We start from the raw sequence: 13,806 nt of genomic DNA, 5'->3' as shown, positions 1-13,806 counted from the left end.
CTGGTTATCTTGTCGAGCACGTGTCACGTGTGCGCACGTAGAATTACTCTGTCACTGTCAAGCCTTGCATTTTAGTAGCCATACAAAAATAATACCTTAGTCAACACAATCAACACTATGAACACTGCAAATTTGTGTATGTCGTTAGATACCCACTTTTTCGTGGTCCATAAAAAGCAAAAACGAACAACACTATCAAATAGATTTTTATCAAGTATTTAGGCTAGATACCATGTAAGTTACCGAAACCCTTATGACAAAACCTATACAACTGGCCCACCGAAGCATGTTTAAGGGACTTTAAATATGCTCTAAGCCACGAGCTCGGATAGATTTTGAAGTGAACAGGAATTTTATACAAGTTATTCTAATATGGACAAAAATTGATCTTTGACAATTTGCACAAAAATTAACTGGGAACGGTTTTCCAAATCTCATATCTTTTGAAAATGGTCCTAACGTCTCAGATGGGTAGAAATTATAAACATGTTTATAAAGTAAAATTTTTTTGTATTCGTGTAAAGTTCGTCGGTCCTATCAAAAAAATTTCTGTACGCAATTTGTGCTAACAGAAGCCAATTATACATTCAGCGACGTGCAGTGAGTGTTTGCTCATACAAGATACAACTACTATCACGATTAACGTTAGCGGCAGTCGCCCCATTAATTTAGTAGTAGTAGTCGGGACCATTAATTAAGGCTGTAGAAATACCTGCACGTGTAAGAAATAACTGTTGTTTTTACATATCAAAATTAAGCTTTTTAAATAAGTTCTCTCAATACATGGATATGGCACTATGTTATTCATTTCAGTCTTTCCATCAATGTAGACCACAATTGCATTTCACTAATACAAACTTAACTATTACTACGTTTTTTGTTGACTAAAACAACAAATCATCCAAGTTGATTTAGTTTAAAGAAATTCATCAACCTTACCCTGAATTCTTTCGATCGTTTCTTTCGCCTTTTTATCCATATGAGCATAACTGTGCTACAATAATTACTTTTTCACTGGAGGTGTTTAACAAGAACGCAGAAGCGTGCCACGCAGAATCTATTATTACGTAGCTCAGTCATACGCCGAGATACGCAATTTGCTCTAATTCACTGTTCTATCCTTTCGCCTTCCGACATGTCCTTTAGATGATTACTGTTGCTAATTAGGAATGCTACTTCCTTTCCCCCGTTCTTGTTGATTCTCTTTCATATTGCAACCTTTGCCTCCTGTATGCTCCAATGCTTCCGTCTTACTCAGTCCTGTTGTCGTTTTATTGTGCCACGTTACTTCTTCATTGCCAATTTCACGACATACTTTCATTGACATCTAAGCGTGTCCGTGACATTGAAGACGAATCTGCCAAGCAAAAGGTAAGTTATATCTGAAGAAGTCTTAGGTTACTAAAGGGAAGTTCCTGCCTATCCAATTGGTACTTTCACGTGATAAGCAGTGAGACACAATAGTAAAAACGCCTCGCTGCTGGACTTGTACAATAGGGACGCATGATATGATCCCATTTACTTGAAAGGAGCTCGTTTCCACCTCTTCGATTTGAAAACGATAATTTCATAGATGACGAATAGTTCGTGAGACTCCTAACGCGAGTAATCCCTATGCGCAGCATAATTGGTCTATTGATTGACAAAATTGATGGTTAATCGTTTCCAGTTCAGATTCTCAATTGACCCCAGCCTATGAGCCGTATGTTCTTAAGACAAAAGCATTTTATTCGATGGATTAGCCCACTTGATAACCGATTCAGAAACTTGATATTAAATTGAAATATAGGTGACCTACAAAGTTAGGCTATATTCCTAAATTTAATAACTTCTCATGATATCTTCCAATAAAAAGCTAGAGCTCAAATCTTAAGTAACTTTGTACAATTGAAAAGAGTTATTTTGGTAATTTAAACGACCTCTAGACATACATTCGAGAAAAGTATTGCAATATATAGGTTATTTCGTACGTACCAGCGAAACCATACGTATGAAAAGTACTATTACGCAGTTGTTTGCTTGGAAGCGTGTGTTTTACGGTGTTACTTTCTATAATCAAAAAACCTAAAAATATGAATTATGATAATAGTACAATAAATTACAAAATGTTTGTTTTAAAGTAAGTACACCTGCATAGGCATTTTACTCTCTTGTAACAACAATTTATTATCATCTAAATATTAATTAGTATACTAATCATTAACACAACTAGCTGAAATGCTCAGGCGCAACCAAAAATTCTCTTACCTGTAATTAGATTCGCTTCATATGGATATTTTCCACCTATTAATATTCTTAGTTTTAGAAAAAGATCTGTATTCTTTGTTTTCCAAAAATGTATTTGACTTTTGTGCCCCAATTTCTATAGTTCATTTTTTCGCCCCTGCTGCTGCTGCTGCAAAACGACTCACAGAAATATAGGCTCGCACTCTGAGCGGGGCTAGAGGCAAAAAGCCAACTCGTGGGTCCTTTTCGAACGCGTTTCATACCTCTCGTCTACAAATGATTATATTTCTTTATCATAGTGATACTACTTATAATGATACTGAACCACTGCGTTCTTTATATGCTCAATATCATTTATTCCATCCCTCCCCTTCTACACTTACATTGTTATCGTTGTTCGGTTTATCTATAATTCTCGTATTTTTTACATACGATTGTGAAATTTTCCATCTTCATCATTGAAAAATTCTACTTTTGACGAATATGAAATGCAATCAAGTCAAAAGTAGAATTTTTCTTCTCATAATCAATATAAGAAAGCAATCCGCAACCGAGTTTCTTCTATTTAGCCGCTTGCCATTCGTTTCATTCAGACGGCGGCTCGGCATCACTAGCTATCAACGCAGGCAGAGATTTTTCAAGAAGTTCATCTGCGCTGCTTAAAGAAGTAATAGAAATCACTTACTTTTTTTCAAGCGGTTCATCAAGACTTCAGATAGCATTCCGCCTCCATATTTCAGAATTTCATATATTTGTCTCTACATTGTTTCGTCAAGTCGTTATTTTTATTTGGCTGCTATTGTTATAATTGATATTCTTTTTTCATTCTTCAAATTACCATTACTCAAATTATCATCGCCAACACATTAATCAACCGAGAAACCAACACCTTTTACAATCTTATTCCTATTATTAGCATTTTCATCACATCTCGTCGAGTACTCGACTAATGCATAATCATTTTCTTAATTAATGATGATACTACATCATTCAACGGAAGTATTCCGTTTCATTGTTCTGTCTATGTATACGCTTGTGAATGCACTTAGAAAAAATCGGTGTCTACATCACAGCCCCTAGTTTTTTTTTGGTAATCTCATTAAGCTCCGCATTCATTTTCCCCCGAAAAGAAGAAAACCACTCGATATTTTTTAATCAGGGATGGGGGATCAGGGACCACGAGAAGATGTCGACAGATACGGGAAGAAGGGTCTTGGGTCACCACAGCTCCCGGGCAATACACGTTCGATTTTCAAATTGCTATCATACAAAGACAATCTTGAAAAACGATATCGACAGCGTCATGCGTTTGGGTGTAGCGCCGTCGATGAGCACGATGGAGTCTGCGAAATCGGTAATAATTGGATTGTACCCTAGGACGAACCTTCTTAAGCCCTCTATTGAAATGGGATACCTTGATGTCAAACATTATTTTGAATTATATAAGCATGGTAGTCTCAAAAGACACGAAGTTTTCGAGGCCAACAACGGCGCGACTTACTTGGTCTTATTTGATTACTCAAATATTGTTCCCCCGGCACAAGTATCACCAGAAGAAAACTTTCATAATCGCAGCTCAGGTGAAGACGACCGCTCAGTTTCCGATGTGTCTGTGCTGAAACTATGTTCGCCTGCGTCTTCAAATGCGAAGACATCGTAATTTTGCTTGATTCGATGGTAAAGTGATTTGTTCGCTATATTCGCGAAAAAAAATCACAAAGCGGCTAATTTCCTTTGTAGGCTAGCAACAGCACGAACAAAAATTCCGTATAACATAGCTACTACCAAGGTTAAAAATTACTGATTGTTTATTTTGTAAGAAATTTTGTCATTGCTCATTGATTTATTATAATATATTTTATTTGGTCCCTATAAACGCGAGTGCTAGATGCGGCAGGACTATTTTTAACACATTGTTTACAGACCGCGTATACACATTACGTGAAACAACGGTACCACAGCTGAACGTGCCGTCCAACCCAAAATTAGGTATTCATTTAATGTGTGCGTACATAGCAAGCATTTTATATAACACATCTTTATCATTTTTATTTTATAACTATGTATGAACAAGCACCAAAGAAAAATACCGTTTCGCAGTTCTCATTAAAAACTTCTTTTCTCTTTAAATGACAATCAATCTTGTTTTTTTTTTTCTTTTAAACAACATTTGACACTCATCCTTTATCGCTATCAGAAGACCTTAGAAATACCGGATTGGTCAAACAGGTCGTTTTTCTTTGTCTCAAACGTATATAAATTTGCAAATTCATTAATAGACGTAAGAAATTTGCTTTTTTCATTCTGTATTATATCTTTTACCTGCCGCCGTGCATCCATCCACCCACTCTTCCGCTGTCTCAATCCAGTTTACAGTGTACTGCTTTACTCCTTGTGTGATTCCTGTGACACCATCCAATTACGATTTTTGCTACTGCAACACGACGAACTTCCACTATAATGACTTCGTTATTCCATCGCTGCTAGCTATCACAAACAAGAGAATAATGAGATGCTGAATTTTACCGTGTATTGCACCGGCGTGCACAATCTTACCATTATGACGGATTCCACGAGCACAGCATATCTGTACTCTATTTCTTTATCTATTTCAGTTAAAATGTCACGAATTGCCTCCAATATACTTCGCTGTAATTGTTACTTGTCGCAGGTTTATTTAGGGAGCCGTTCGAGATTTTTGCCAACATCACCGTAGCTAATCGTCAGTTCTATACCAGGACCGTTAGCAATTAATTACTGCTAGTTACAAGTCACTGTTGTATTGCTTTGCCTGTTGTTGTCACCAAAAACTTCGATTTCGTCGTCAGAATTGCTAATTTTCTATCTTTACCACTATGTACGAACCGGAGTGTGTATGTGTTACTGTCTCTTTTGTTGTAGGATAATTTCTGTCGTTTTCATAATTCATATTCAAATTATTCAATTTATATTACCAGCATAATTTAGAATTGCTATTCCTTCCTAGTCATCATATTGCCTCTGTGCTGTTATTTTCTAGATAGTGGGTCAGCATTCTTGGGGTCTTTTGTTGTCACCCAGTTCAATGACCCACTATATTATGAATTTGTTCGAGTAATGCAACACATCGTCATGAAAACGTCACTACCGCTTTTCTTTCATCCTTTTTCTGCATCGCTTGATCAGTTACTGCAATATCATTATGCTACAGCGTATATATATTCTTAGAATTCGAAGCATTCGTAATAATACGTATAGCATTGTTTACAGATTGCGCTCCCGTACGGCTACGGTGTGTGGCCGATTGATCACAGTTGGCGCACAGAGTAACCATCGAGCCGACGGTACCTCCCCGAATTCGAGCTGCGACACACAACAACTGCCATCTATCCACAAATGGTCAGGAGCCTGTGGAGTTGGCCGGGTCGCTGCGACGAAGAGGCAGCGGCAGACGTGGTTTCTGTTTGTCATCTTCATCTCTTCGCCATATTTGCTCGTGCTTTCTTGCTGTGCTAGGTCATCTGAAGTAGTTTCATTCATTTCGTTTTATTTAATCATTGTTATCAGCATTGGTACACTCCGTCGGTTCCTTTCATGTGAATTATTTACGCTCACCAATTTACTCGTTTTCAAGTTTACGCATCATTTAGCCTTGATACACAGAGTCACGGAAACACGTTTCAAAAGCGTGTAGACATGTTTTGGAATTCGTTGCCTCTACGTGCTTTCGCTGTTTTTTTCGTGATTTTCATAGCTTCGTTACAGGGCAGCTGACCGTTGTTGAGTGCTTTTTTTCAGTACGTTTCTGTACAATTAACGATATATATCACTAGCTACTGGTCTAAGATAATTCTAAAACCGTAGAAAAAACGCACCTTTTTTATAATAAGGGCGAAAAATGTCTGCAAGGCAGATTTGATCAAATTTGAGTCCCTCAACAACAGCCTCTCCCAGGATATAATGTCGTTATATAAACGTTACGTTTTCACCAGCCCTCGTTTCTACTTTCCGACTGTACTTCTTTTCTCATCCGATCATAGTGTCATCATAAATAATCGGTTTAACGTCAATCACTTATCGGTAGTGGTTTCTCATTAGATTCTGTTCAGAACGTTGCCGTAGCCCGTTAGAGCGCTCGTTGATGGCCGCGCACGAAACGTAAAGTAGCATTTGTATCTTTCCGTCTGACAGTGGTTGCGTTCTAGCATTTGTACCTGCGACCTCGTCTTGGCGAGGCTTCGCATAAACGTTCGACTCTTTTAACACGCCGTCATAGTGCAATGCGAATTTCATGGCACGCAGAAAGCGCCCCCATGACTGGGTCGAGTACATGATGTTTGCGAGCGTGCAGCTACAGGCATTCGTCAACGTACTGACTCGTGGCAGACTGAGCGAGCTGAAAGGCAGCTGTTTGCACAACTTGAGGATGCTGCCTGGCAGCCAGGTAGGCAAGCAGAACGGCATAGATTTTACGGGACACTGAACTGAGTGTTGCTTTGAACTGGTTTTAGCGACGTTCCGCTCGGATCACAGTGACGGATGAGTCTAGGTCATCAGAGTGCGACAGAGGAACAACCCGCGCTGACGAGATCACGAATCGTTGGTCATTTGTTCGGCGCGAGTGTGACAAGGGGGTCATTTGACTACATGGAAGCCAAACACTAAGCAGTCCGGAGCGTTCCTTGTCTCCGTCCCCTTACCGGATCAGATCACAGTTGCTATACACATTGTATTTATACATGTTGTTGATACGTGTATATATATATATATATATATATATATATATATATATATATATATATATATATATATATCGGTAACTATCTTTTGTCCCGCGCACAATTGTACCGAACCTGCTGCTGCCGCTTTTGCTGCATAATGGACACCTATGTGCTTTTGTCATGAATCAGATTTTCTCTTCCCTTCACGACGCAACCTCTCCATTATTCGAAATAAATATGTGGAGTGGATCGAGATTCCTGGTGTTTGTTTTTAATGATGCGTCGCCAGCATGGGTTGATTATATTCGTTATCTATATATTAATAAACTGTTTGTATATCGACCAGACTTCAGAAATACTTGTTGACTCGATAATCGTTGGCATCTTGAGTGAAGAAGGATTCGCGACACTGCTTCCGAGTGTCTTTTTCTTCTACTGCTGCTAGTTCTAACGATTGTGTAATGGTAGTAAATGATTGATGGACTATCGTGTTTCAATATCCTTGCAACTGTTTACTCTTCTTCATTACTGAATGATGATTGGATATTTGGTAGTATCGTCACGTGTAAATGTCATCGTCGTTGTGAAGCCCTTTCCAGTCCTCAGTTGGTCATCCTCGCTTCAATCTATCTGTCATTCCCTCCATGTTTGCCTTATTCTTCCTTATCACCACGATATCATGATTAATAGTCATCGTCGTACATGATTTCCTCGAGGGCACTGGCGTCCGACCCATACACCACATCATCGTACATGTTGTCCATAAACCGCCATAACACTTCCTGAAATCATTAAAAAGGACAAGAAAATAACACGCTTGAGTTTTTTCAATTCTAACAGAGTTTGCTTATGTATATACATTTATCGTATACAAATTTTACGTTGGCATGCTGTTTGATGAGGACGTTTTTTTTCTCTTGTCATGCGCTGATGGTTGACTGAATAATGCACGTAAACTGCACTATCTTTATCAGACTTCGTGTGTCACAGAGCACTAAAATAGGTTTCTTGAGTTTGAGTGCTTGCATCTACAATCGGATGCAGCGATGTGTGTCCGATCTAATTTTTTAATGAAAAATTATCTAGCCAAAGATTATTGAAAATTAAAAAGGTTATTCGTAATGTGGATAGCCAGGCGCGGACTATTGAAAATAAAAAAGGTAATTCATAATGGGGATAGCCGGGCGCGGACGAAGTCCACAATAAATACGATGAACTTGCAACATTTGTTTTCGCAGGAAAGCGTTTAATGAATCCCCGCGCTGTCGCGTTCCAAACTCCCTTACAGGAACATTGTTTCATACTGTACCCGCTTAATGCTCGCCCATACACTACGGTCTCTATCTGACAGCACGGCTATTTACCCTACGACGTTCAGCTACGTAGTCGAACCCAAATAATAAGCTTATGGTACATCATATTACCATAATTATTACATTTATTAAGGTTGGCCTTATAATTATTACTTATTGCAATGGCTCGCCACAGGCGCATGTGGTTTCCAACACCAGAAATGCGCGTTGCTATTTTTTTTTGGTTGGTTGATTGGTTTGGCGCTTAATGCGCACGTGTAAATTTTGGCTTGTATAGAAGAGTTCCAGCAGAAGGCGGCAGTAGTAGAATTGGTGATACGAGTTGTAGTGGCTTCAGTGGTAGGCAGAAGTGCACTGTAGATTGGCAATGCGGTCGTGGTGCTTCGCCTTTATCAGCATACCTCGAAGATCTGCACGCTTCCCTCGGCGTCGAAGCGTCGACGGGTTGTAGGAGGGCCAGCGTCAGGAGCCGGCGTGCCGTCTGGAAGAGCGTGTTTGTAGAAACATTTGTTGGCGAAGGGGCAAGTACTACGGCCCTGCTTGAAGTACTTGCACGGCTTTGTCGCTAACGCGTTCTTGTAACCCTCAATAAGCGCCCGCTTTTCTTCACCTCGGTCGACGAAATATGAAGAAGGCGTCACAAAGTCAGATGGCGTCCGACACTCGGGACAGCCACGGACAGTCTACAGCGCAACAAAAAAAAAACGCAGAAATGCACGTGGTAGTAGTAAATGACGATTTAGACCTATTATAAGAACGTACATCTGTAGAAGTAAGTGTAGACACAATGTAGCCATTTATTTTTTAGTTTCTACGCAACAGCATACTAACAGGAGAAATCGTGCGCACACAGCTGTTACGGAATACTGACAATATAAACAGTTATACAATAATATAAAGATGTTTTTATATCAGGTAATCAGAAATATATAACTCTTCAAACTTACCTTTGTATCGAAAGTTTTAACCTGTCGCCATTGCCGAATACACTGCAAGCAGAAGACATGTGCGCACGATTCGAGGATACCGAACCTTCTACTCGAAGGAGGCTCTTTTTCGAGGACTGTCTCCATACAGACGCCACATGATAGGGATGCTGATCGAGCAATGGCCGCCGCTAGTTCAGCATGCTACAAAAGCGAAAGGAGCACCAACCGCCATCGGTTTTATTACTAGAACCATTGGATGTAAAAACAAAGTCCCTAGTGCGTTTTAATAATTTTACCATTTTGTATCGACAGTATTCGCTAATTGATGATCGAATAAAACGTATTACAATAGGCTACAAATGAAGTAAACTATTACTACTACACTCGCTTCATCGTCCAAAGCCAAAATCAGTGCGTAGACTGTTTGTAATCAACGCCGATTTAACAAACCGTTGAAAAGTCACAGAAGTACCGGCTTCCGTTTTGCACCGTCTCCAGATTTATCTATAAATACATCTATAAAAAAATATAAAAAAGAATAATAGCAATTTATCATACTAGTTACCACAACATCAATGAAAGAAAAACTAACCTGTTGCTGTTGTTTTAAACAATCCTTCCGGTGCTGTTTGACGAGGTCAGGGTTGTGTGGGTGGAGGATAAATTTGTTGCAGGCATCACAGTATTCACCGTGAACAGCACGGCACCGCTTATCTGGGCACGCACCCGAGATCATATGATACTCGCACAAAGGAAGACGTGATAACCGCGCACGCTCCGCCGCAAGCGGATCGGCGAAGGGCCGTACTGCATCGGCAAACGAACGACCGTCGACCACTCCTCCAGATGATCCTAAATTAAGAGGAGGCAAAAATAATGGATAATAACTTATCCATAGCAGGTTTACACCCAAAGATAACTGAGTACTACATAAACGAATAAAATACTACGTAAGTGATATTAAAGCATTATAATGTCAAGAAAATTGTCATTAGTACTACATTAGGTCAAATAATACATATGTTTAAAAAAATGTGGGTGGAGAAAACAGTACATACTACGCAATAAATATTGTGACAGTAACGGGGAAGACTATTAGCGAAATATTTCGCAAAAACAAGTCCTCGCACTGCCATAGCTTAATGGTATACCTATCCGCCTGCTATACTGTAATCTCGTCGATAAACAATCGCATTTTTCCGCACTACGGATTCTTTCGTGTATAAAATACATGCCTACCTGATGCTCCTGGTCCATGGAAATGAAGGCTTTGTCCCCCACTGCTACTGCTGCCTCCATAATGTCTGCTGCCGTCGGTGGCCGGACTACGTGGTTGATGGGAGTTTCTACCTCGAGAGATCACTTCTCGATGGCCGTTGGAAAGCCTGCGAACGTGATCGTCCCGACATCGTTTGCCGTACCGGCATTCACCCTTCTGGAAGTAGCTGCAGAAGTCCCAATCGCGGATGAAAAGTCATACAGATTTATAGATTATATGTGGTTGTTCTTCCGTATTTCGACACAGTATTGCGTTGTCATTAAACCGAGTCCTACACCTCTTATATACCTAAAAATTAGTTTCGATAGTTTTGTGTTCTTAGATTTCAAACCCTTTAAAATTCAAATCAAACGAATACCGATATTTGTTTTCAGAAGTAGCACGTACTACGTAACACGTACGTGTACGAGTGAACTTCTCGTGTTCTCATTCAAGCATATATAATGAGTGTTTCGCCAGGCTTTAGTCAATAAAGTCAATAAATATCATACCCTAGCTCATGACTGTTGAGTTAAAAGAAACCGAATCTTGCTACGATCTGGACCTTAGTTCTAATAATCCGAAATTTACTCGGTAACATCTAATATATATCCTTAACTCGCTAGTTCGAGCAGTCTGAAACTGTCCTATCCTTAATTACCATTTTGCCAAAATAAAAAAAATGTAGATTTACATCCTTTTGATACAAATCTACATTTTTTTGTTACGGCCAAGAAGAAATTTACCACACTGGATATTTCTTCAATATCATATCAATAATAACTAAAGTAAAAAAAACTAAAAAAAATCACTACCAGTAATTAGACGTTTGACGTAATCCCCAACGGCGGTCGCGCACGTAAACATTCACAAATAAAAATGAAAGTAATATCGGTGAAAACTGCCTTGTTTAGTGGAAGTAGTACAGATTTCTGTGAAGTGCTTGCTGTCGTTTGAAGGTCTACCATTGACGAGCCACGAGCCATCGATACCATATGTCTCATTCCGCTTAGGCTACCTCGAGCACGGCAATACGCACTGACGGACCACGCATATACACGTTTTTCAATAGCACTGGGGATCACCATATTTATCCAAAGAGAAGAGAGCCAATAGTAGAAATTGTCGAATCGGCCAGCCACAAGTAATCGAAGACAACGCCATGTTTCGAGAGCATGTAAAACTTACGTTGATATATACAATAAAGTAATCGCGCCACATGAACATATGGCTAATGACCTCGAAAAATGGTTACACTCATGGAGTAAATTGATAATAAGTCCGTTTAGCATTCGGTTGAAACCATCAGCGCACGACCCAGCGGGCGTATTTTTCACTCATCAACAACAAATATCTATTGCTTACAGAGCAGTGCCGTACGGCGAATCGATTACGACTGGACAACAATTCAGATTATTTTTCAGCAACATAAAAAGACATCTAACTTTTAGGAAAATACAAGCTATACAACTACTCCTAGCTTGCATTATTTAACTCCAACCCAGGCGTTTCGCTTTTTCAATTATTCGCTGTAATTTACAGTCGGATTTTCTGTGATCTATATCGTAGGAATGCTCCATAAAGGCTCGTTTAGCACTGGAGCCTGAAACAATTAAGCAGCATTATGTTCCAATCCTCTTAACAGGTTTATTATGCACAAACATGGTCATCTACACATATTTATATATATCTATTTACATTACCATACACCAGCAAAACAACATGAGTTTACTTACCGGCAGACATTGTCGACAATTCCGGTTGCTCTGTCGTGGGAAAATCTGCACTCGTTTCCATCCCGACACGCATTTGCAAGAAAATATCTAACCGCACAAAAATATAGTGATAAGACTATCGTTAATCACGTGTAACACTGACTGCTTTGATCGTTGGGCAGAACTAATGCGGGCCCGTTTATGCGAACGGTTGTGTGTGAAGTTTATATGAACACCCTGTTCACTGATCGATCATCAATTCATATTTTCCATTACCAATAAGAGCACCAACAGCATCAGCTGCAGCAATAATGGCGAATTTGCCACACCAAGTGTCGCAGACGTTTTTGTCATATGGACACTTACCCACGCACACATCGGGCCATATACCTAACAACACACTTCACTAAATCCTGCCGGTTTGATCGTAGCAGTAACTGCTGTAGCAAACCCTTGTATGGAACATATGTTGCTTATTCAGCAGCGCATCAAATAGAACATGCGTATTTAGGCTGTACCCAGGGGAAGGCGAGGAACAGCCCATGGGATGAAAACAAACCAAGGGATAAGCCATGAAGAGCAGTGAGAATTAGGCCATGCATTCTTACAAAGCAGTATGCACGGCAGTATTCTGGACTGGAGTCTGTTGCTATGAAAATTCGTCCCCAACTTCTCGCAACAATCAACCATAACTACTGTATCTCGAACGATGCCACAATGAATGCGTGAAATTCACGTAAGAACCAACTATTCTTATGCTGCTGACTGGCTAACTGGCGGTCGGTTCTTCGTATGGAGTTTTGTGTAATCAGTTATAGGCAGATCGACACCTCATGTAGGACACAGCAGTTCTTTCGTTGCCAAGGAAATTTTTTTTTTTCACATAGAGGAGTCAACGCTGGGGTTTTAACAAGGACAGTCGCAACTGCTTGCCTAGATTAGTCACCTTGGTTAGGAAGCCTCACGCCAATATATGCAATGAGAAACCTTCAAATCGTCATAAATTCTAATTACCTGCAGAGAATACTTTTTGTGGCCACCTCCGCCATCTTCGACTGATGGACTAATGTGCACGGGTAGGCTCAGTCTAACTCACTGACTGTGGCGGACACTTTTGAATAGTTGTTGACACTGGTTTCGTTATTTTGGCTGAAAACGACGCCGGCCTACGATTTATTGTCAGAAGGAATACAAGCTTTAACCGCATTGGGTTTCGCGCGCCAGTCTCGAGTGTTATGATGGAAGACGTATTTGCAAGTTGTTCTCTGTGAAATTTTGGATTTTTTTTCAGTTATGTTGCTTTCAATTTTGCTGGACCTACGATACAGACGAATGTTTACATTCGTAAGCAATGACTTAACATTCCTTATTAAAAATATGGCAAATCTAGCGCGAACTCCGGTCCCCAATTCTATACAGGCAGTACATTTTGAAAATATACGTAAACTTCGAATAGTTGGAAACGCATAGTAAAAATTCAAAACATCTACTAATTCAAATTGTATCCGAGTCTGAAGGCGATTGTTATAAGGAAAAAAAATACTTACGTTCAAAATCTTTTGGATAACTGCTTTTTTGCCAGATATTTTCCAACGTGTGTCACTTATTTCCCTTATAGACGAGCAAAAAATGCCCCAAGAACTATTCCTGACTCGACACCGACAA

At 39.7% G+C, this 13,806-nt stretch overlaps 1 protein-coding gene and 1 long non-coding RNA gene across 4 annotated transcripts; one reads left to right on the top strand and one right to left on the bottom strand.

The window, feature by feature from the left end:
• The first annotated feature begins 989 nt into the window (after positions 1-989).
• On the top strand, positions 990-11,650 carry LOC147757224 (uncharacterized). Of its 2 annotated transcripts, none has more exons than XR_015319895.1 (2): positions 990-1,371; positions 9,811-11,650. It is a non-coding gene; the product is annotated as an uncharacterized LOC147757224 (long non-coding RNA). The 2 variants fall into 2 exon arrangements; XR_015319896.1 differs by lacking the exon at positions 990-1,371 and adding an exon at positions 9,306-9,444.
• On the bottom strand, positions 4,065-13,310 carry LOC111244715 (E3 ubiquitin-protein ligase makorin-2-like). 2 transcript variants are annotated; one of them, XR_015319890.1, is made up of 7 exons: positions 13,156-13,310; positions 12,163-12,249; positions 10,408-10,613; positions 9,761-10,020; positions 9,187-9,369; positions 8,393-8,922; positions 4,065-7,708 (listed from the first exon to the last, which is right to left on the bottom strand). XR_015319890.1 is itself a non-coding variant. In XM_022792061.2 (7 exons), exons 1-7 carry the CDS (start codon positions 13,188-13,190, stop codon positions 7,610-7,612), a joined length of 1,152 nt encoding a protein of 383 aa, XP_022647796.1. In that variant the 5' UTR covers positions 13,191-13,310; the 3' UTR covers positions 4,065-7,609. The 2 variants fall into 2 exon arrangements, 1 of the variants encoding a protein (XP_022647796.1); XM_022792061.2 differs by having other exon boundaries at positions 8,641-8,922.
• Between the last annotated feature and the right edge of the window lie 496 nt (positions 13,311-13,806).

The sequence above is a fragment of the Varroa destructor genome, unplaced genomic scaffold (genome assembly GCF_002443255.2).
Source record: "Varroa destructor unplaced genomic scaffold, Vdes_3.0 BEIS01000002.1, whole genome shotgun sequence".
Taxonomy (NCBI): Eukaryota; Metazoa; Arthropoda; class Arachnida; order Mesostigmata; family Varroidae; genus Varroa; species Varroa destructor.
This window is presented reverse-complemented; position numbering and strand designations above follow the sequence as displayed.

Coding starts and splice junctions, on each gene's coding strand:
- LOC111244715 (XM_022792061.2), bottom strand. CDS start 13,190: ATGGCGGAGGTGGCCACAAAAAGTATTCTCTGCAG. Junction 12,250..13,155: donor ACAAAAAGTATTCTCTGCAG/GTAATTAGAATT, acceptor TTGTGCGGTTAG/ATATTTTCTTGCAAATGCGT. Junction 10,614..12,162: donor ATTGTCGACAATGTCTGCCG/GTAAGTAAACTC, acceptor GGACTTCTGCAG/CTACTTCCAGAAGGGTGAAT.